This window comes from Bubalus bubalis, chromosome 5 (assembly GCF_019923935.1).
Source record: "Bubalus bubalis isolate 160015118507 breed Murrah chromosome 5, NDDB_SH_1, whole genome shotgun sequence".
Classification (NCBI taxonomy): domain Eukaryota; kingdom Metazoa; phylum Chordata; class Mammalia; order Artiodactyla; family Bovidae; genus Bubalus; species Bubalus bubalis.
The window spans coordinates 3,553,637-3,578,324 of NC_059161.1; the positions used below are offsets into that span (position 1 = coordinate 3,553,637).

The following is a 24,688-nucleotide window of genomic DNA, read 5'->3' on the forward strand; positions in this document are numbered from 1 at the left end:
GAAGCCCAAGTGACTCTTGAGCATGGTCGAAACAACCCCCTCCTCTTATGATACAGTTCAGATTCCCCCCAGGCTCCTGGCCCCACCCACTTCCTCACTGCCCACCTCCCCTGGACTTGACCTTCCCATTTGTTTTGCGATTTAGATTGTCAGCTCCAGCCCAGTGTGGTTTTGTCTCTACAGAAGATCCTGTGAATACACTTTCCAACTCTCCCATGGGTAGGCCTATAGTTATTTTCTTTCCTCCCAGAGCCCTGGCTGAGAGGGCTTTCTCTGCTTTTGTGTGGGTTTTTCTATCCCTCCTCGTTACTAGGAAGGTGACCCTTCGAGAGTCAGGTGAAGACAAGACCGCATCGAATCAGTCTAACTTCCTACCTTGAGTTACGCTCAAAGCCCTTTTCTGTGTGAGCGGACACCTCTCCCAGTATTCTACTTTGCCTCTTTTGTCAAGAAAGGTCATGCAACATCCCATGGGTATTTTTGGCCCTGGAAAAGACTCTTCTATTAATTAAATAAAGAGAAGACAAACTTCTGTCATAAAATTTGAAATTATGTGTGAGATATTAAAGAAAATTGATTACAGTTTTCTGCAATTGACATGTTCACTGCAAACTATGGATATTTTGAAATTGCCTGACAATATTATTGTGCTAGCAGCAACTAAGAATGGATTTTCCTCTGTTCTGATTGAACATCTAGGTATCAAAAATTGTCATTGCTGTATGGACTTCCTTGGTGGTCCAGGGATTAAGATTTAGCCTTCCAGTGCAGGGGGTGTGGGTTCAAACCCCAGTCAGAGAGCTAAGATCCCACATGCCCCACAGCCAAAAGCTCAAAACATTAAACAGAAGCTGTATTGCATGAGATCGGTGTGAAAGTAATCATGGTTTTGCCTTGTTGAACTTTGCCACTTGATACTGCAATACTTTCTTAAATAAGTGTGGTTTTACTCCATTTCAATGCACACATCTCACTTTCTCTTTTTTTTTTTTTTTTGGCCAATGACCTATTACTTGTTGCTTATTTTATATTTATTTTAGACTATAAAAATGATGTTAGACAAAAAGCAAAGTCAAGCAATTTTCTTACTCAAGTTCAAAATGGGTCAAAATGCAGCAGAGACAACTCACATCATCAGCAACACATATGGCCCAGGAACTGCTAAGGAACGGGCAAGCAGTGGCGGCTCAAGGAGTCTTGCAAAAGAGATGAGAGCCTTGAAGATGAGCAGCGTAGCGACCGGCTATCGGAAGTTGACAATGACTAACGGAGAGGATCATCGAAGCTGATCCTCTTACAACCATATGAGAAGTTGCCCAAGAACTCAGTGTCAACCATTCTATGGTCATTCAGCATTTGGAACAAATACGAAAGGTGCAAAAGCTCGTTAAGTGGGTGTCTCAAGAGCTGACCACAAATCAGAAAAATTGTCATTTTGAAGTGTCATCTTCTCTTATTCTACACAACAGTAAACCATTTCTTGATCGGATTGGGATGTGAGACAAAAAGTGGGATTTTATATGAGATCATGGTCACTCTTTGGTGGTCTGCTGCCAGTCTGACCCACCACCGCTTTCTGAATCCTGGGAAAACCATTACAGCTGAGAAGGATGCTCACCAAACACATGAAATGCTCCGAAAACTGCAGCTCTGAAAACAGCATCGGTCAGCAGAAAGGGCCCAACTCTTCTCCACAGCAGCGCCCAGCTGCACGTCTCACAACCAATGCTTCAGAAGTTGAACAAATTGGACCAAGATGTTTTGCCTCATTCACCATATTCACCTGACTGCTCGCCAATGGACTACCCGTTCTTCAAACATCTCAAAAACGTTTTGCAGGGAAAATGGCTTCCACAACCAGCAGGAAGCAAAAAACGCTTTCCAAGAGGCTGCTGAGCCCCAAAGCGTGGATTTTATGCTGCAGGGATAAACAAGCTTATTTCTCATTGGCAAAAATGTGTTGATTGTAATGGTTCTTGTTTTGATTAATAAAGATGCATTTGAACCTAGCTATAATGATTTAAAATTAATGGTCTAACCATGATTACATCTGTACCAACCTAATAACAAATTCAATGAAGACTTTAGAAATGGTCCACATCAAAAGAAAAAAAAAATCTTAAAGAAAAAGAAGTTGTCATTACTACAAAATGCAGTTGCCATATGATCCAACAATCCCACTCCTGGACATATATCCAGACAGAACTATAATTCAAAAGGTACATTCATCCCTATGTTTAGAGAAGCATTTATGTACAATGTCCAAGACCTAGAAGTAACCTAAATCCATCAACAGAGGAATGAATAAAAAAGATGCGGTACATATATACAATGGAATATTACTCAGCATAACAAAGAATGAAATAATGCCATTTGTAGCAACATGAATAGACCTAGAGATTATCACACTAAGTCCGAAAGAGAAAGACAAATACCATATGTCATCACTTACACGTGGAATCTAAAATACGACACAATGAATACTTATCTATGAAATAGAAACAGGGATAGAGAACAGATTTGTGGTTGCTGGAGATTGGGGGAAAGGAGGATGAATTTGTCCCAAGCAGATAATTGAATCATTAGAAACAAATAAAGGAAGAGACCTAAAACTGGAACCACAGGGACAAAGAACAAAGAAAAATCTTGTTTTAAGTTAAGTTGGAAGAAAAATGCCATAAATAAGTCAATATTCCTTGGAAGGTGAGGGACGCTGATCTCCCTACAGATATTTTATTCATTCTTTGTAAGCAAACACAGCACCCCGTTGAAAGTGTTCTTAATTCACAGAAAAGAGCTAAAGTTGACACAACTACGTTCTCAGCCTCCTTAACTTGCTTTTCTGGATTCCACCCTTGGCCTCTCCTTGGAGTCCAGTAGCCCACACCTCAGGTCACTTTGGAAGCAACAGCTGTGCTTGTTGACACAACAGTGTGAGCTCTGAGCTGATTTCTCTAAGGACAAACAGCCATCCCTTCCCAGAGTCGCAGAAGCTGCCTGACCTGGAGCCGCAGCCATGACCAGCCAGTCACAGGGGATCCACCAGCTCCTTCAGGCAGAGAAGAGGGCCAAGGACAAGCTCGAGGAAGCCAAGAAGAGTAAGTCTCTTCCATTCCGTCTGATATGTCCGGGGCAAGAGACACAGGTTCCATCCCTGGGTCAGGAAGATCCCTGGGAGTAAGATACAGCAACCCACTCCAGTATTCTCGGCTGGAGAATCCCATGGACAGAGGAGCCTGGTGGGCTCCAGTCCATGGGGTCGCAGAGAGACGCGACTGAGCACCTGCCTTCTCTGTCACAAAATGGGATGAGGGGAGTGCAGCAGGGTGGGCGCGCACAGATCTCGGGGGCGGGGGAGATGCCAATGAAATCCTGGTCCCACCACGCTCCCTGGGAGAGGCTGGCCGCTTCCCAGAAACTACCCACGTGTTTGTGTCCCATCACCGTAGCGGGGATGGGCTTCTCGGCTCAGGTCTTTAGGACCGGTCACGACCTAAGGGAGATGGTTAAGGGCACTGAAGTCACGGAGGCTTAAGCTTTGCCTCTGAGCTTCCTCCATGGTGCTACAGCTCAGAGTCTCAATACTGTGCCATGGTTCCGAGACGGACAACCGGGAACTCCCTGGCCGTCCCGGGGCGCAGTCCTTGGTTGGGGAACTAAGATCTCACGAGTTCTGGGGCATGACCAAGAAGAAAAAAAAAAGGACGACTTCCAGACTGAATCTACTTAATAGGGGGTGAATTTCCTCAAGTGACTTATCCTCTGTAAGCTTCGGTTTCTGTTCCTGTAAAATTGCAATCATAACAGCTCATGGCTCATTCTCCTCCCTCTCTGGATGGCTTTTCATTTCCAATGTTCAAAAATTTTTGTTTGTTGTTTAGTCGCTTCAGTCATATCTGACTCTTTGTGACCCCATGGACCATAACCCGCCAGGCTCCTCTGTCCATGGGATTCTCCAGGCAAGAACACTGCAGTGGGTTGCCATTCCTTTCTCCAGGGGGATCTTCCTGACCCAGGGGTCAAACCTGCACTGGGTCTCTGGGTCTTTTGCTTCTCCTGCATTGTCAGGTGGAGTCTTTACCACTGAGACATCTTTAAAAATATTTCCATTTAATTCTCATTTGCTAACGTTCTTGCTATTTAGTCATGCATCTACTTAATTACATGTAGGATATCCTCATTAAACCTGTATCTCCTTCCTCTTCTCTTTGCTATTCACAACAACCATATGAATTAGGTATTACTATTATTTCCATTTCATGTATGTGGAAACTGAGAGTCCATAATTTGCCATAATATTTTTTGAAAAATAGAAAAATTCATCCAGGTACCATGATCAAAGCATACCTTGTTTACTCCTCACACCAACTTATTTTGCAAAAAGGGGAACATGACCCTGAGAGAAATCATGCTGGTTGCTCAAGGTCACAGAGGATAAATTGTAGAGACAGACTTGGATGGGGTCTGAGTCCCCAGGCACAGTCTGCACTGTACAAAATGTACTTGATTTTTATAATGAATGAACTAACGTTGAAGATCTCTGACCCACTCAGGTTCCCTGATCTCTTTTTCGCACTCCTCCATTTCCTATCACATCGCCACTTAATCTGTCACAGAGAGGGTCATTACCTTCCTCCTAATTACATGCCCTGTCCTTGCGGCAATTAGAGTCTAAGTCCTGTAGATTAGGATAGTGTCATAAAACCATTGCTTACACATGAAGTGATAGGAAGAGGGTGGGTCCGGCTTCAATATGCTGAATGAAAGGCAGGCTCAGGACACTGCAAAGAGAGAGAGAGAGAGAGACAGAGAGAGAGAGATGGAGATGGAGAGAGACAGAGACAAAGGGAGAGAGAGAGACACAGAGAGAGAGAGGGAGGGAGGGAGACAGAGAGACAGAGATGGAGAGAGAGAGACACAGAGAGAGAGAGGGAGGGAAGGAGACAGAGAGACAGACAGAGACAGAGAGGGAGAGAGAGACAGACAGAGAGAGAGGGAGGGAGACAGAGACAGAGAGAGACACAGAGAGAGAGAGATGGAGAGAGAGAGGGAGGGAGGGAGACAGAGAGACAGGCAGAGACAGAGACAGAGAGGGAGAGGGAGGGAGGGAGACAGAGAGAGAGAGATGAAGAGAGACAGAGACAGAGGGAGAGAGAGAGACACAGAGAGAGAGAGGGAGGGAGGGAGACAGAGAGACAGAGATGGAGAGAGAGAGACAGAGAGAGAGAGAGGGAGAGAGGGAGGCAAGGTCAGGTACCCCTCAGTCCCTGGGGGTTTTCGACCACAGGTAAAATAATTTTCCTTTCTTAAGATAAATTGATTTCCTGAGCACTCAGCCATGTGGACACCAACAACGAAAAGAGAAAAAGCCCCGTGGAGGAGCTGGAAGAGGAAAGGAGGCTGAGAGTGAGTGAGTTCAGCCTGATCCACCTCTCCACTCCTGTTTCTGCAGGAGACCCAGCCGGGACTGGCCTGCTGGTGTGTGGTTAGGGTGCCACACTTCCAGTGCAGGGGGCGTGGGTTCCAGCCTTGGTCAGGGAACCAAAAATAAAATTCTTAAAAAAAAAAAAGTTTAACTAAAAATATAATTTTTAAAAACATGACCAAGGATAGCAAAATGGTATAAATGTGGAGCAACTGTTTGGAAAACAAAGTTGCCCAGGACTTGCTGGCTGAAACAGTGTAGAAAATCTGCTTATCTTTTATTCAAGTTTCTTTACCACATTTAAACTTTCCAGAACAGAAGACCAGCTTATTTAAGACTTAATAATTATGTTACCTTTGCTTTCCCTTGTAGAAGAAACAAAACAACAATCAAATACACAAACAATATTATCAATAAACAATAAGGCCCTACTGTGTAGCACAGAAAGCTATATTCAATACCCTATAATAAACATAATGGAAAAGAATATTTTAAAAAAGAATGTATATGTGTGTATAACTGAATCACTTTCCTGTTCAGCAGAAATCAATACAACATTGTAAATCACCTATCCTTCAATTTTTAAAAAAAATGACAAATCAAAAAATAAAATAAAGAATATCATCATAGGATCCAAATGTTTTTTACCAATTATTTCTCATTTTTCAATGTCATTAGAGAAGCCTAATGAGTCAGGCAAGTTGTTTGGAGGTGAGAACCACTCTAAAGGATCTAACCTCAGATTTCATAATAAAGATGAAAGCCAAACCTCTTTTCCTTTCCTCTAGTAAACATGCTGCCTTTGGGCAATCACCCCTCAGATGTCAGTACTGGAAAATCCATACCGTATTTTTCTTATTCAAAATGTTAATTTTGTTTACCAGTCACTTAAAGTATTTGTGTACTTTTTTTTTCTTACTCTTTGTTCAGAAGTAGTCAAGCAAATATCAGTCAGTAATAGTAAATACTCCGACCTTAAAAACCATTTTGGAAAATATGTTTGTGAATGTTTTTTCAACCAATAACCTCTGCACTCTGCACACACAATTTTTTTTAATTTACTTATTTTTTGATTGAAGGATAAACGCTTTACAGAATTTTGTTTTCTGTCAAACTTCAACATGAATCAGCCACAGGTGTACATAATATCCCCTCCCTTTTGAACCTCCCTCCCATCTCCCTCCCCACCCACCCCTCTAGGCTGATCCAGAGGCCCTGTTTGTGCACTCAGTTTTTAAGCAAATATTTGTTTGTTTGTCTGGCTGCAGCAGGGGTTGGCCGTGGCACGTGGGCCTCTCATGTTAGTGGCAGCAAGTCAGCTCTAGTGCCCTGAAGGGCTCGAAGCTGGGCCCCTGCATTGAGAGCACAGTCTTAGCCCCTGGACCACCAGGGAAGTCCACTTTATACAGGGTGTCTGTCTTCTTCCTCAAAGAGCATGGGCCCTGAGGACCGTTTTCACTGGATAAGCCCGGGTTCTTGCTCAGCTATAACTGAGCATCGTATTCCCTTCACAAACAGGCCAAGGTACCCCGGGTAGGTTCTCTTGTGTTTCACTGTTCTTTTATTTCATTCCTTTATTTATTCAGTTCAATTGCATCTTTGATCAGAATTAGAATAAAAAATTCAAGGTACTATTATCAACAGGAGGAATAAGGACTTGTGTCTTTGGAAATATGATTTTTTTCTTTAAGCTTGACGTTTTATAAGAGCACTATTTATCTCACTTACACGCATTGCAGACTCAGAGATAGAGACATCTGTAAGGATGGTAACCAGACAGTGTGGGCTGAGCCTTGGGCAGGCGGGATGGTGTTGGGCAGGTCCATGTTCCAGGAAGTCCACTGAATTACACTTTACGAGTATGTGACTGCTCAGTCGTGTCTGACTCTTAAAGATCCCATGGACTGCAGCCCACCAGGCTCCTCTGTCCATGGGATTCTCCAGACAAGAATACTGGAGTGGGTTGTGATGCCCTCCTCCAGGGGAATGATACTTTTGCAAAATAAATAATTTAAATATTTCTACTTCTTACTTAGATAACACATCAGTGAGTACAATAATATAGACTTGTTCGGATGGCTTGCCATGAGTTTTTTTGTAATTGCTTATTTGTTTTCTCAGTATACAGATATTCCAAATTTATTTCAACAAGCATCTTGACTTAATCATTTTTTTCATGATGCAAGTGAGTGTTCTGATTTAGGGAGACATGAATTCTACTTAACTAATAAAACAAAAAATGTTGCAGTAGAAATTCATGGCCCTGTTTTGCATGTTTTGTAAGCTTGTAAATGCTTCCTTTTACTTTATAGTCCACAGACTAATGGGGTATTGGTAAGTATATTGGACTTTGATATCTTCGAGTGGGTTGTGTTAAAATAATAACCATACAACATTTTCGTCTATTAAAAACATTTGGTTATGTTCAATCTAGGATCTACATAAAACTACATATTATATATATATATACACATTTTAACAAGGAAAGAACAAGTTAAAGGAAAAGTAAAGGAATTACAAGCAGGCAGAGGAATGAGAGGAGACGTGAGGACCAGCAGAGAAGCAGCACTCTAGCAGTCACAGGCCCCGGTAGAGAAACGCTGCTTTGCTTTCCGGGTTATTTACTACTGTTTGCGGTAGGCGAGCAGAATCAGGGCGTTCTTTGAACCAGCATGGTTATATCATAATATTAACAACCCTCTCAAAGCCAGGAGAGATTTTTTTTTTTCTCTCCATGTGGTAGAGCTTCCCAGGTGGCACGGTGGTAAAGAATCTGCCTGCCAATGCAGGTTTGATTCCTGAGAGAAGGAAATGGCAACCCACCCCAGTATTCTTCCCTGGGAAAGCCCATGGTCAGAGGAACCTGGTGGGCTTCAGTCCCTGGGGTCACAAATAGTTGTGTGTGTGCACGTGCGCGTGCGTGCACACACACACACACACACACACGTGGTAAAACAATAAAAATGTTATTAGTAACAGATAGAAATCTCCAAATACTCCTAAAGTGCCCTTTCTGTTTATACCAAATCAAGGTGACCCCTGCTCTGTTTATGCCTATTTTTTTTTCATTTGGATACTTACTCTTTCTACCGCACTCAACCACCTGACTTTGCTTCCACTGCTCAGCAAACGTTGTTTCTCCGAGCCTTAGCTTCCCAGGACTCCTGTAACCAGGCACCCCACACAGGGTGGCTGACAGCAACAGAAATGTGTTAACCTCCAGGTCTGGCGGCCAGAGTCCAGACAGAAGCTGCTGGGGGTGGGGACAGTCCTTTCTCAAGGGTCTCGGGGAGGACTTTTGCCCTGCTTGTCTCCCAGCTTCTGCTGATGGTCAGCAGCCCTTGCCTTCCCTTGGCCGGGAGCCGCGTCCTTCTGACATGCCTCTGCAATCAGGCAGCAGTCGCTGTGTGTCTGCTCTGTGTCCCTAGGCCTCTGTGTCCAAACTCCCTCTCCTTTCTGGTTTTCAAGGTTTTGTTTTTGATGTGAGCCCTTTTTAAGTCTTTACTGAGTTTGTTACAATATGATTTCTGTTGTTTTTTTTGGGGGGGGGGATGCGGCACGAAGCATGTGAGATCTGAGCGCCCCACCTAGGGATCAAACCTGCACCCCCTGCATTGGAAGGCACAGTCCTAGCCACTGGACCACCAGGGAAGTCTCTCCTCTCCTTGTAAGGATGCCAGTCCTCAGATAGAGGGCCCATCTTAATCCAGCATGACCTCATCTCAACTTGATTACATCCACAAAACCCTTCTTTCCAAGAGAGGTCACATTCGCAGGTACCAAATGTAAACAGACTTTCGAGATGTGTAAACACAATCTAACATCTGCTGGTCATCAAATTCACTTGACAGTCCTGTGTCCTTATCTTCTTTGTATGTTTTTGTATGCCTCGAACTTCTGTATGCCTTGAATCTACATTTTAAAAATTCCCTTTGCTCTGGAAACTCTAATCAGAACTTTGTCCCTCCAGCTCCGTCAGAGTTCCCTCTTGTCAAGACCAGCAAAGTTGCTAAACCCAACTAATGAACAATCTCAGTCACAACTGAATTTTTCTTTCATCTCTGAAACCCTCCCTTTACTGCCTCCGCAACCCTGCTCTCAGGCTTGAATTTCTGTCATTTTGCCAGTCTCTAGAGTGGGGGCCCCACCTGGGATGTGTCCTCTTCCGTATCCACAGACGCTTCCTAAGAGATTACATCTAATTCTGTGACTTTAAATCTTGGCTCCGTGCTGATAATTCTCAAATTTTACGTCTCCAGCCTGGCCTGTTTCCTTGATCTCCAGATTTATATAAACATCAGCCTTCTCCCGATCTCCGCTAGATGTTTACTGGGCATCACAATTAAACTGCCCGCTTGACTTTGCCCCAGAATAAAATGTTGGAGCCAGCATGGGCTCACGTGTCCCTCCCGTTTATTCCTCAACTCTCTTCAAAGGATATGTAACTCCTTGCTAATTAATTCCACGGCTGCTTTGCTATTTCTGCTCATCGTAAACATTCGTCTGAACCCCTGCAGTAACTTTCAGACCCATCTTCCTGCTTCTCCCTTGCCCCTACAATCTGTTTTTGTCACACCAGCTAAAGAAATCTGTGTAAACCAGAAGTAGTAGAACACCACATCTTGGCTAAAAACCCTTTGCGGCTTTAGCATCTCAAGGACCCTAACCTTTACCCTCCTCGTGAGCTCTCTGTGCCCTGGCTTCTGCTGCCTCTCTGATGTCATCTAACACTCAACCATTCTGCTCTCTCTGACCTGAGGCCCGCCATGAGGATGCCTTTACTGTTCCTTCAACAGGTCAAGTAGCGTTCCCGCTCAGGGTCTTCATGTCTACTATTCCCTCTGCCTGGAATGCTCTTCCCGTTCAGGTATTTGCATGGCTAATAATATTTCTCGAGGTCCCTGCTCATGTATCTCATCCTCTGAGAGGCTTGCCTTGTCTGTGTTAGCACCTACCCCTCTCTCTGACCCTTAGCTGCCTTTGCTCTCCTGCATGGTATTCGTCATCTTTGTCGTGTTATATCCTCACTGTCTCTTTTCTGTTTCTGCCTCCCTCTATTACATTATGCAGATCTGCTTGTGGCTTTTGCTGCTGTATCAACAAGACCCAGAAGAGTGGGCGACGTAGTGGACAGACAGTGGTACTGGTGGGCTAAATGTCTCTTATTTCCACTCCAGGGAACGTGTGTTGGGCACCTTGTTGGTTTTGTTTTTTGTTTGTTTGTTTGTTTTTATATTGGAGTATAGTTGATTAACAATGCTGTGCTAGCTTCAGGTATAAAGCAAAGCGATTCAATTATGCCTATACAAGCGTCCATTCTTTTTCAAATTCTTTTCCCATTTAGATTATTACAGAATACTTTTTTTTTAACTTTTTACTTTTTAATTGGGGTATAGCAAATTAACAATGCAATAGTTTCCAAGTGAACAGTGAAGAGACTCAGCCATCCATACACATGTATCCATTCTCCCCCGAACTCCCCTCCCATGCGGCTGCCACTGAACATTGAGCAGAGTTCCCTGTGCTGCACAGCAGGTCCTTGCTGGGCATCATTTCAAATATAGCAGTGTGGACATGTCCACCCCACTCTCCCAATCTCTTCCTCCCACCCTTTGCTCCTGGTAACCCTAAATCAGTTCTCTAAGTCTGTGAATGTTCCTGTTTTGTAAGTAAGTTCACTAGTATCAATTTTTTAGATTCTGCATTTAAGCGATATCTTCAGCTATTTGTCTTTCTGAAGGTGGTGTAATTTTAAAATTGGGAAACCTCCTGCACAGAGACCCCAGCAAGAGGTTAACAGGAGCAGATCTGAGGTGCTCATTTTGCTTCGCCTCCGATGAGACAGCCGGCCTGAGGCTCCCCGCTTCTTGCCCTGGATGCAATCGGGCGGAACATATGCCGGCTCTCCCGGCAGCAGCTGTCCAGTCCTTCCAGACAACTGCTGTGCAAGCAGCCATCTCCCCGCAGCTCTCCTCTTTAATTGAATGAGAACCAGCGGGTGACCGGTGCCACGCGGGGGAATCAGACGCACTCTCGCTTGTTGCTGTGGGATGGAGCTAGTGTGTGGCCTCTTAAGTGGAGTCCTGGATGCTTCTGGGGGCAGGGCGCTTGGAGAGCTTCTTACTAGCATCATTTCTATGTGCTAGAGTCATGACTCTGAGACCAGTATTTTCACCTAAGATGCAATTAACATGGAGAGTCATGACGTTTCATGTGCTCGATTGGATAAAACCGGATCCTGCAACCCATCACTATGTATCCTGCAATCTACCCTAAGAAAATGCTGCCACACCTTAAATACATTTTTCTCCTAATGTCAGTCATGAGCAGTGATAAGAAAGTGGGCTGGGGACCCCAGAAGAGCCTACCTTGCCCACATATCATCTATTTGTTCTATGGATGATCCATGTCCAATTGCCACCAAATGGCTAGAACTATAGAGAATTGAAAACGTCTGTAGATGCAAAATGGGGAGGAGTGTTAATTAAGCATTGCTGTGAATGCTTTAGAAGAGCAGTCATGTTCACGAGACCTTGGCTTTTACAGAGAATTTAGAAGAAAGTATCTGTTCTGAAGGAGGTCTGCTCAGTCCCACTCAGGTGAAATAGTCAGACACATTTCGATTTATAACTCAGAGACTCTCTTTACTCCATCTGTATACAGTGACTACCAAAGCAGCTTGTATATCATGGGAAGAGAAATCTACAAACCATTTACACTCAAATACACCAAAGGTACATAAAGCCAAGTAAAGCATGTACCTAGATAAGAGATAAAAGTTTATGTTAAGATTTTCTTTTAATAAAATGTTTGAAAAATAAAATAACATAAAAATTCTTTTATGCTACTTAATGAGAACATGCTTATTAACTTACTTCTTTTGAAGTATCATTGACTTATAGTGTTGTGTTAGTTTCAGTATATACATATATGTGTATGTATACACATATATGTATATACCTACATAGACACACACATATATATGTATACATGTGTACACATCGGCTTCCCTGGTGGCTCAACTGGTAAAGAATCCGCCTGCAGTGCGGGAGATCTAGGTTCGATCCCTGGGTTGGGAAGATCCCCTGGAGAAGGGAAAGGCTACCCACTCCAGTATTCTGGCCTGGAGAATTCCTTGGACTATATAGTCCATGAGGTCAAAAAGAATCTGACATGACTGAGCGACTTTGACAAACAATCAAAATATATACACACACATATATATCTGTGCACAGATCTATATACATATATATATATTCTTTTTCAGATGATTTTCCTAGATATGTTATTAGAAAATATTGAATATAGTTTCTTATGCTATACAGCCCTTGTTGTTTATATTAATATGCTTATATATTTGTATATTTATAAATGTTGCTGTTGTTTAGTTCCTAACTTGTGTCTGACTCTGCGACCCTGTGGACTGTAGCCCACCAGGATTATCCTGCTGTCCATAGGATTTCCAGGCAAGAATACTGAAGTGGGTTGCCATTTCCTTCTCCAGGGGATCTTCCCCACCCAGAGATCAAACCCATGTCTCCTGCATTGCAGGTGGATTCTTTACCACTGAACCGCCTGGGAAGCCCATATTTGTATTTAGTAGTGCATATATGTTAGTCCCAAACTCCTAACTTATTCCTCTCCCCCACTGGCCCCTTTGGTAAACATGAGTTTGTTTGCTATGTCTGAGAACACACTTATTTAGTTCAAAGTCTACACCATAGAGGGCTTCCCAGGCGGCACTAGTGGTAAAGGAGCGGCCAACGCAGGAGGTGCAAGAGGCACGGGTTCCATCCCTGCGTACGGAAGATCCCCTGGAGGAGGGTCCCACCGCAGTATCCTTGCCCGGAAAAATCCATGGACAGAGGATCCTGGCGGGCTTACAGTCCACACGGTCACAAAGAGTCAGATGCGACTGAAGCGACTTCGCAGGCACCCACCACACTGTAAACAAACCTTTGACAAAAGCCATCAACGAAAGCTTAAGAGACATTACCAGAGAAAAGGAAATATGCTGTTAGATGGGCAAAAGGATAAAGGTATGTAACTGAAACAGGCAACAGATTTGGGGAAAAGTTAATTTTAACACAGTTCAGGATTTCTTCAAAGTTTTAAAGCTCACGAAGCATGAGTATCTGAAGGCGGTGGGTGGTGAGCGACTAGCAGAGATAACTGTTTCTCTGTAACCCCCAAACTTCCTCTGGCTGTCAAACAAAGTCACGGGCTTACCTAATGATCTCCACAGCTCTGTGCTAGTCTGAAACTTTGATCTTCGGTGCTGTCTGCTGGCTTAAGGCTTACACCTTTGCTCTTAATAAAAGAAAAGAGAGCTACTTAACTAAATCTCCTCACCATTAAAAACAATTGCTTTTACAATCACTTTCAAGTCCCCCTCAGAGAAAGCTGCTACAAAAAATATCTACTTTGATGTGTTGTGGGGCTTAATCAGACTTTCTAGAGTCAACAAACTGGAAAAGAAAAATCCAATAAAATACTTAAAAAAAAAATTGTGAGTCGGTTTGATAGAGTCTGAGTAGCATGTTTGTGCACTTGGAGATCTGCCAGTATTAAATAGAATCCAGTTGGTATGGACTGAAGGATTCCTGGCAGCAAATCAGGACAGAAAATCTGACCAAATGATGTCTGCTCGAGTCAGTGACAACTAAAGCCTGTTCCCTGGCTGGCACCGCTGTGAGTAAATGGGCGGGTATTGTATTGAAACATGGACTTGTGAAAGAACGTTGTCATGTCCCTGTTCTAAAGAATCCAATTGAAAAAAATCAGGGATTTTTCAATATCTATCATTTTTTTAATAAAGGGTGTCATCCTAGAAAGAAAAAAAAATTAAAAAGCTTAAAGAAAATGTAAGACCACATCCACATTTTTAAAAGTCAAGTTGAAAATTCCAGATGTGTTGAAAAGAAATATCACTCCTTCCGTGCCCCTGTTAATTTTCAGGAAAAGTCAAGCGACTACGCCAAGCCAAGGAGGAAGCGATGGCAGAGACTGATCAGTACAAAATGCAGCGAGATGAGGAGTTTCGACAGAAACAGGCAAAGGTGGGTACGAGAGTCAGCACCAGGGTTTTTGCAGCGTAGACTCTAAGGCATGAATGTATTCATTAATAATAAGATATTGATCCTCCTCAGTGTCACACGCAACGTTGTTGTCGTTTAGTTGGAAGCCATGTCTGACTCTTGCCACCCCGTGGACTGTAGCCCTCCAGGCTCCTCTGTCCATGGGATTTCCCAGGCAAGAATACTGGAGTGGGTTGCCATTTCCTCCTCCAGGGGATCTTCCCCACCCAGGGATCGAACCTGCATCTCCTGCCTTGGCCAGTGGATTGTCACTGCTGAGCCACCAGGGAAGTCCATCATGCATGATACCAGGAGAGAAAAATACACGGGACGCAGCAAATAGAGTTCAACCAGGGCTAAATATGGGGCTTCCCTGGTAGCTCAGCTGGTAAAGAATCTGCCTGCAACGCAGGAAACCCTGGTTGATTCCTGGGTTGGCAAGATCTGCTGGAGAAGGGATAGGCTACCCTCTCCAGTGTTCTTGGGCTTCCCTGGTGGCTCAGCTGATAAAGAATCTGCCTGCAATGCGGGAGACCTGAGTTAGAAAGATTCCCTGGAAAAGGGAAAGGCCACCCACTCCAGTATTCTGGCCTGGAGAATACCATGGACATGGAATGAGTCGCAAAGAGTTGGACACAACTGATCAAGTTTCACTTCACTTCAAGGCTGAATATCAAATAAAATCACCTTTTTTTAAAAAAGACATTTTGATATGGATGGACCATTTTTAAAGTCTTTGTTGAATTTGTTACAATATTGCTTCCGTTTGATGTTTTGGGCTTTTGGCCCTGAGGCATGTAGGGTCTTAGCTCCCAACCAGGGATCAAACCCATACCCCCTGCATTGGAAGACAGAATCCTAATCACTTGATCTCCAGGAAAGTCCCTCAAACAAATGTTACAAAATTACTGATTTTACATTTTCACTTCTGAGGCCTTTGGATTTGTCAGAGAAAGTATCAATCTGTAGTTATTATCTAACACAGTATAGGTTAAAAATCATGTTCTCAAATATACAAGTGAATGGAATTGGTTAAAGCATCATTCCTGCTATAGATTATCGACTAATACATTTAAGTAAGAAAAAAAATCAGAGAACATTTTTTTTTTCTTGTTGCTGTCTATTAACGTTTACTGGTAGAATCAATAAAAAGTGTTGCACAGTGTTTACAATGAGCTTGTTAGGCCAAATTTCCTTCGGTGAACTCAAGATTTACAAATGATCCACGTAGATGTTGTTGTAAATTGCTGAAAAGTCTTCTGGTTTTTCCTTATGATTTCCTTTTCAATTGGCTGACTTCATTCAACAAATCTTTTACTAAAATATTAAGAAGTGCTTTTTCCTACACTAGTAATTTTAAAATATCTGCAGTTTACAGTAAAAAAAATAAGTGCATGAATTTTTCTGAGCCAACTGCAGCACAGACTAAAAGAAACGATTAAGTTCCATGTGCCATAACTAAGGTTTGTATGTTTTCTTTTTGCCTCAGCAAAATTATAAATAAAGCTCTGTGTAGAAGCTGGACATTGCAAGATGAACTACAAGCAGTTTGTAAATCTCTCTGTTTACAGCTTTGATTTTAGTGGCAGTTGGTACAGAAATCATGTAGGATAAGGTACATTAGATCCCACAGTGGGAAAAACTTTTCCAAGGGGCTATTTCTTAAAATAAAATGTCCTTTCTAGAATAAAGTGGGCAACTTAGCAAAAGCAACTCCTTCTTATCAAAATTCACAAAAAGAACTCATAAGATTCCAAGAACACACATGTATATATCCCCTCCATGATTGGCCCCTGGGAATCTTCCCAACATCAGCTCTGAAAATGGTATGCACTTACTTTTTACTCTGAACTGCAGATATTAGTCAAATGCTAGGGTAGGAAACAGCATTGCTTTATATTTTCATGAAGGATTTATGGAGTGAAGCCAGCTAGTTGAAAAGGAAATCATAAGAAAATACCAGAAGGCTTGTTAGCAATAGACAACAATATCTACTTTGGCCACTTGTAACTTTTTTTGTCTCTACTTGCCCTGTTCTCGCCATATGTCTCCTCATTTTTCCCCAGAAGAACTAAGTAGGCAGCTGCCACCGGGCCTTTGCATATGCTATGTCCATTCCGTGGTTCTTATTTAATGCACATTCACCTCTCCTTGATCTCTGTTTAAGTGTTAGCTCTTCTTACTGATCACCTTGTCTAAAATAATGTCTCTGGTAAAATATATATATATATATATATATATATATATATATATATATCCATTATAGTCAGAGCATTTATCACCACTGGATATATTATATATTTAAAAAAAATTTTTTTTTGCTTATTGTTTATCTTTCCTTCTGGACTGTGAGCCAAAGTGATGGTTCTTTGTTTTCTTCTCTGTTGCCTTTCTTATTGGAATAGCATCTGCTCCTCCAGAAGCATCCAACAAGTATTCACTGTACGAATGAATAACTAAGCATCTCTTCCATGGGCATCTTTTTCTTTTTTCTTTTTTCTGTCATGCGTCTGTATACGCTCAGTCACATCTGACTCTCTGTGGCTTCATGAACTGTAGCCCACCAGGCTCCTCTGTCAATGGAACGTTCTTAGTAAGAACACTGCAGTGGGTTGCCATTTCCCTCTCCAAGGGATCTTCCTGACCCAGAGATTGAATCTGCACCTCCTGCGTTGGCTGGCAGATTCTTTACCTCTGTGCCACCTGGGAAGCCCATGACGTATTAGGACCCACCCCCCCCCCAAAAAAAAATAACCATTCTTGATGCCAATCAGCTTTTATGATCCTGTGTGGGACATTTCTAACATATGCATTACTATTTTTTTAAGTAATTACAAAACTGACCATCATTTTAGAAAGTAGCTGGGTTTACTCCCTTGAAATATTATTTCTCCAGAAGAATCTCCTACAGTATAAATCTGGCTCGGGATATTTATTCTCTGCATCAGAGAGTCATTAAAACTCCTCATGGCTCTCATAATTAGAGCTCTAATCCAATTTTACAGCTAGTTGATCAAAAGCTCACATAGAAAGGTCAGCATGTTTAGACCTCTGTTACCTCAAGTATATTGCAAACCACAAGCACGGATCTTCTATTCTGGCATGACCCCCGTATGTCAGACAGAGAGCTAGTCCACTAAAGCTCATCATCATTAACCCAGGGCATGTAGGAGGTCTGGGAGGAGACCCAAGAAACCAGCTGTCCGCCTGCCACTGGGGTTGCACCTTGCTGCTCCTTTTGGGGGTTGCTTTTTAGCTCTTGTTAATGTATTTTCCAATTCCCCTGACTCATCAAGAGAAACAAGTACCCCAGTGTGGGCTGTATATCAACGAATGTCTTTACAGCAAAGATTTACTGACCCCTTGCTATTTTCTTATTCCTTGTTTGACTTTATCACTTGCTAAAATTTCATACCACTCAGCAAGGAAAAGGACCAAACTAGTAAAACATGCAACAGCTTGGATGATTCTAGAAAGATGCTACACTGAGAGAAAGAAGTGAAGATGCAAGTCACTCAGTTGTGTCTGTCTCTTCGTGATCCCAGGGACTGTAGCCTGCCAGGCTCCTCTCCTCTCCAGGCAGGATGTTGGATCCCCTGTCTCTAGGGGATCTTCCCAATCCAGGGACTGAACCCAGGTCTCCTGCCTTGCAGGTGGATTCTTTACCATCTGGGCCCCCGGGGAAGCCCTCTGAGCCACAAGGGAGTGAGCCATCATTTATACTGTATGATTTTATATGAACACAAAATATATACTCTATTCCATTTATACGATATACTCAAAAGACAAATCTCTAGTGATACAGTTACTTCAGCCATCCCGCAGGACCTTGGAAAAGTTCTACAAAATAGCATCTTCTAATGAGGAAAACAGTAGATCGCTACCATGGAAATATGAAGTAATGTTAATGCCAATAAACGGTGGACTGACCATGCATCTAAGCAAAAGACTCAAAAATGAGTGCCCTGGTCATATAGATTTGTATATCTTTAATATTCCTAAATTCATGTCATGAAAGTATTTTTGTTTCCTTAAAGCAGCTACAAATTGAGAATGCAAAGCTGTGTGCAGGAACTGAGCCTCTGTTGCCCTTAAACTGAAGTACAGCTTACAAAGAACTGTGTTTAATGTTGAAGGATTTCACCAGCATTGTTGGTCATTAGTTGTAAAGCTACACACATCAGTGTCAACACTGAAGGTTTGCAAATTCACGTGGAGAAGTCCTTCAATGGCAGCCTTTGACCCAATGCACTGCTACGTATTGCATGGTTACCCACTTCTATTTTATATAGTGTCCCAGCCATTCAAACAGCAGGCTTTGACCAGCAAGCGAGATCGAGCACAGGTAATAAGTCTTCTGTAACACCTGGCGATCCACTCACTGTCTTCTGTTCAATCTACATATTGAGCATCTATTATGTGCCTGACAGCGTTTGAGGCACTTCACCTCATCAGTGGCTGAGCTAACCCTTACCCTGGTCCTTGCAGAGCTCGAATTCTTTCATGTAACTCCTGTGTGTCTTAAATCAGCACTGTCTTCAGATACAAATGGAATTCTTCCCAAGGAAGACCTTTTAAAATGGTATACGGGAACTTCCCTGGTGGCCCAGTGGTTGAGACTTCACCTTCCAATGCAGGGGGATCAGGCACAATCTCTGGTTGGGGATCTAAGATCCCACATGCCTCACAGGAAAAAAAAAAAAACATAATACAGAAGCAATACTGTAATAAGTCAATAAAGACTTTTAAAATTGTCCACATTAAATTCATGTTGCTGTATGGCAGAAACCATCAAAATACTGTACAGCAATTATCCTCCAATTAAAAATAAAATTTTAAAAACTATAAAAAATCTTTAAAAAAATAAAATAAAGTGGTCTGTAGTGAATCAAGGTATCATATTGTCCAGAAAATACTGCAGAAACTCAAATTATTGTGGATCAAATAAACTTAGAAATAATATCCAGTTCAGTTCAGTTCAGTTGCTCAGTTGTGTCCCACTCTTTGCAACCCCATGAATTGCAGCACGCCAGGCCTCCCTGTCCATCACCAACTCCCGGAGTTCACTGAGACTCACATCCATTGAGTCAGTGATGCCATCCAGCCATCTCATCCTCTGTCGTCCCCTTCTCCTCTTGCCCCCAATCCCTCCCAGCATCAGAGTCTTTTCCAATGAGTCAACTCTTCTCATGAGGTAGCCAAAGTACTGGAGTTCCAGCTTCAGCATCATTCCTTCCAAAGAAATCCCAGGGCTGATCTCCTTCAGAATGGACTGGTTGGATCTCCTTGCAGTCCATGGGACTCTCAAGAGTCTTCTCCAACACCACAGTTCAAAAGCATCAATTCTTTGGCACTCAGCCTTCTTCACAATCCAACTCTCACATCCATACATGACCACAGGAAAGACCATAGCCTTGACTAGATGGACCTTTGTTGGCAAAGTAATGTCTCTGCTTTTGAATATGCTATCTAGGTTGGTCATAACTTTCCTTCCAAGGAGTAAACATCTTTTAATTTCATGGCTGCAGTCACCATCTGCAGTGATTTTGGAGCCCCCCAAAATAAAGTCTGACACTGTTTCCACTGTTTCCCCATCTATTTCCCATGAAGTGATGGGACCAGATGCCATGATCTTCGTTTACTGAATGTTGAGCTTTAAGCCAACTTTTTCACTCTCCACTTTCACTTTCATCAAGAGGCTTTTTAGTTCCTCTTCACTTTCTGCCATAAGGGTGGTGTCATCTGCATATCTGAGGTTATTGATATTTCTCCCGGCAATCTTGATTCCAGCTTGTGCTTCTTCCAGCCCAGCGTTTCTCATGATGTACTCTGCACATAAGTTAAATAAGCAGGGTGACAATATACAGCCTTGACGTACTCCTTTTCCTATTTGGAACCAGTCTGTTGTTCCATGTCCAGTTCTAACTGTTGCTTCCTAACCTGCATACAGATTTCTCAAGAGGCAGATCAGGTGGTCTGGTATTCCCATCTCTCTCAGAATTTTCCACAGTTTATTGTGATCCACACAGTCGCTTTACTATTATTAGTAGTAAAGTAAATAATACTTTACTAATAAGTATTTCAGCCAGGATAAAATACAGGACTTTGGGTTATTAAAAGGGTATTCCAACATTTCTGAAAGTTTAAAATGGATTATACAAATTTTAAAGTGCAAGCAACACAGTGATAAATCATAATAATTATTACTAATGTTTACTGTCCATCCTAAAGGAAATCAGTCCTGGGTGTTCATTGGAAGGACTGATGTTGAAGCTGAAACTCCAATTCTTTGGCCACCTGATGTGAAGAGCTGACTCATTTGAAAAGACCCTGATGCTGGGAAAGATTGAAGGCAGGAGAAGAAGGGGACGACAGAGGATGAGATGGTTAGATGGCATCACTGACTCAATGGACATGGGTTTGGGTGGACTCCGGGAGTTGGTGATGGACAGGGAGGCCTGGCATGCTGCGGTTCATGGGGTTGCGAAGAGCCAGACATGACTGAGCAACTAACTAACTGACTGATTACTTGCTCAGTGCCAAGCTTCTGTGCTAAACACACCTTCATAACAAACATCTTCAAAAAATTATCATATTGTCTTAACAAAGCACATTAAGAATACAGCTAAGGCTGGTAGCTGTCATCTGTCATCCTGTACCTACACTGTCAAAAAAGATGGTCGTTCTCAGGTGGCTACCAAGCCCTTCAAGGGCAACTAGTCCAAGTGAAGATATTCTATAAACAAAATACACAGCAGGATACAGGAACTTGTTCTTCAATCATTCAGTCATGTCCGACTCTGCGACCTCATGGACTGCAGCACCTCAGTCTTCCCTGTCCTTCACTATCTCCCAAAGTTTGCTGAAATTTGTGCCCATTGAATTGGTGATGCCATCTCTCTCATCCTCTGTCGTCCCCTTCTCCTCCTGCCTTTCATCTTTCCCAGCATCAGGGTCTTTTCAAATGAGTCAGCTCTTCACATCAGGTGACCAAATGACCGGAGCTGCAGCTTCAGCATCAGTCTTTCTAATGAATATTCAGGACTGATTTCCTCTAGGATTAACTGGTTGGATCTCCTTGCTGTCCAACAAACTCTCAGGAGTCTTCTCCAGCCCCATAGTTCGAAAGCACAAATTCTTTGGCACTCAGCCTTCTTTATGGTCCAACTCTCACGTCCATGCATGACTACTGGGAAAACCATAGCTTTGACTAGATGGACCTTTGTCAGCAAAGTGATGGCTTTGCTTTTTAATACATTGCCTAGGTGTGTCATGACAAACAATAAAGCAATAATTTTACATTTTATATTAAAACAATAGCATAGCTATATTGGGCTAAGTACAAATATTGTTCAAGCTAATTTTTCCAATTTTTTAAATATAATTCTAGAAAATTTTAAATTACATTTATGGCTCACTTTGAGGCTATTACAATTCTGCATGCTTTGCACTCATAAATCTGGTTGACTTTTTACAACAAACCCATCAAATAGGTGATGTTACCCTCATTTAAAAAATAAAGATTCTAAGGCTGAGATGAAAATTTCCAGTCTAATGGGACAGCTGCAGTAATCCAGCCTAATAATAACTATTTTAATACCTCTCCAAAGAAAAGTAGGTAATATTGTAGTTTCATAACAGTGTGTCTTTTAAATTTTTCACTACTTAAGACATTGAATTTAGTAACGGTAACTTTTTTTTTTGAGTTTGGTATAAAATCCAATATTGGATGTAGAGGAAATTTTTAATTTTGGTAGAACTACTTTGGTAAGTAGTTTTCTATTATTTTTCAACATCTTTGTAGCAAAAGGAAAATTTCATCCACATGTCTATGCTTCTTGTGTACTCACTTATCAAAACGTTATTTTATAAAAGCTATTTGATGTCTTAGAAGCTATATCACTTCAAAATGATTTTGTTTGAACTAGAAAGACCCAGTTGCCTGAACTGTAAACAGAAAAGAACTTGAACCTGATGCCTCAGTGACATTTGATTTCAAGTTTGGCACCCAGAAAGATCATTCGGAGTCTAGACTTGAGAACAGTCTAACAACCTTGAGGTAGAAGGCAATCATTAGTGGAGTCTCCTGCTAAATTAAAGGCATGCTTTCCCCAAACACTCAGGGAAGAGGAAAACAAACAAACAAAAACCAGCTGTATTGCCTTCACAACTCCCTGTTCAAGAAAGGCTGAGTTTACAGAGGAGACCAATTAGGAGCTGACTGTTGGCTTTAGCAAAGGATAATTTTACAAAGGGTTTCACCGCAGAATCTCTTTAAATTGGTCACTCCTTGGGTAAAATTATCTTTTTGCTTTTTCCTACTGTTCACGGAAATTATATTTCAATCATATCATTACTTGACAGAGAAGCTAAGAGAGAGAGGAGACGATAGGAAATACTGGTGATCACTGTTAATGAAAAGACAATCAGAAAGTTAAGTGACACTGAGTCTAAAACTGTAATGGGACTCAGTCAACAAGTCCAGGTCTTCAACTTACACTGGGGTTAATTTCTGGTCAACCCACGCCAGGTTGAAACTACTGAAGTCAAAAATGCATTGAATATCCCAATCCACCCATGGGCTTCCCAGGTGGGTCACTGTTAGAAAACTCCGACGTCAGTGCAGGAGACATGGGTTCAGTCTCTGGTCGGGAAGATCTTCTGGAGGAGGAAATGGCAACCTACTCCAGTATCCTTGTCAGGAGAATCCCATGAATTGAAGAATCTCGTAGGCTATGGTCCATAGTATTGCAGAGAGTTGGACACGACTGAATGTCTGAACACACACAATAAATGATATATCTGGGCTTGTGAAGGTATCTTATGGGGCATATTGTGGCTGTATATTCCTAAAAAAACAGATTTAAAGAGTCTAGATAATTTATTTTAAAAATTCACAAACCAATTATTTGCTCTTTTAAGACCAGCAATAATGGGTTTAATGATGTCTTTCAACTTTATTTGCAGACTTTTAATTCAGAAAGTAAGACACAGGAACTCTGTGGAAACTATCGTAAATACATGAAAAAAACCTTCTGAGCGTGGTATTAATATAATGATTGTGAACTTGCCCTCAATTTGTACTGTGTGAAGGTCAACTTAGAAGTCACCTGCTGTGGCCAGCTTCCTTTTTTTTTTTAATAGTTGATTTACAATACAGCTTCAGTTGTACAGCATAGTGATTCAGCTTTGACCTTTTTTGCAGATTGTATATTTTTTAGAAAAGTCTATCAATCCCACTCACAGCATTGGTGACCTTATCCATTCTCTGAAGAAATTCTGGAAAAATAATGCATAATGCAAATGATAATCCAAACTGAATTTAACTTACAAAACAAGTAAATTTTAATGTGATGTACAGTGTAGTGAATTCTGTTTTATTTTGGTAGATAATGGGCTCTCAGAGTAATGTCTTAGAAGAAATAGAAGTTCAAACCCTAGGGAAGATAAAAGAACTGAATGCAAGCTACAGCATGTCCATGGAAGGTGTGATTGATGAGCTTTTAAGCATCGTCTGTGACGTGAAACCGGAAATCCATGTGAACTACAGAATCACCACCTAACTGTGCATCTGATTGTTCAATAAATAGTGTTTCCATGCCCCCTGGTTGTTTATGGCTTCCTATTTGTATTAAGAGATTTGAAATGTACATCTTACATTTACTACACATCTACAGATTTTCATGTGACATAATTCACACATGAATACTGAATTTAAAAGCAAACCAACAAAAAAGTTACCATAGCATTCCTGGTAATAGGTGTGACCTTCTCTTCTAATTTGGACTAAGCCAAGAATGCAGAGCTAACATGTTTTTGACACATGAGCAAAAGCATGGATTTGGCCATTTTTAGCGGGTGTGGGTTTTTTGTTTTCTAATTTCTTCCCCTCTTTATCAGCTTAGAAAATGTGTCCTTGGTTGTGGTTGTTGAAAGGTCATTTTTAAGGGAGATAGAATCATGACTCTAATATTGGTATAAAATTATTATATGTTAAGGATTTTATTTAACTCATTAATCAATGAGGAAACCAGTAAGATGTTATCATTAGTTCAAAGAATAAGACCTTCATAGATAGAAAGAGAGATGATAAGACAGACACATACACACACACATACATGTATACACACATAAAGAGAAACAGACTATATAACTATCCTCTCTGCCTAATCTCAACTAGGCAAAT

General features: G+C 41.8%; 1 protein-coding gene across 1 annotated transcript; it reads left to right on the plus strand.

Annotated features, from left to right (window-relative positions):
• Positions 1-2,922: 2,922 nt before the first annotated feature.
• Positions 2,923-24,104, plus strand: ATP6V1G3 (ATPase H+ transporting V1 subunit G3). Its single transcript, XM_006078423.3, has 3 exons — positions 2,923-3,098; positions 14,384-14,484; positions 23,892-24,104. The coding sequence occupies exons 1-3, from the start codon at positions 3,017-3,019 to the stop codon at positions 24,063-24,065; spliced, it is 357 nt and encodes a 118-aa protein (XP_006078485.1). The 5' UTR covers positions 2,923-3,016; the 3' UTR covers positions 24,066-24,104.
• The last annotated feature ends 584 nt before the right edge of the window (positions 24,105-24,688 follow it).

Bases quoted from the DNA above. Each gene is read 5' to 3' on its own strand.
- ATP6V1G3 (XM_006078423.3), top strand. From the start codon at position 3,017: ATGACCAGCCAGTCACAGGGGATCCACCAGCTCCTTCAGGCAGAGAAG. The intron at 3,099-14,383 runs GTAAGTCTCTTC...GTTAATTTTCAG, and splicing joins GCTCGAGGAAGCCAAGAAGA to GAAAAGTCAAGCGACTACGC. The intron at 14,485-23,891 runs GTGGGTACGAGA...TTATTTTGGTAG, and splicing joins TTCGACAGAAACAGGCAAAG to ATAATGGGCTCTCAGAGTAA.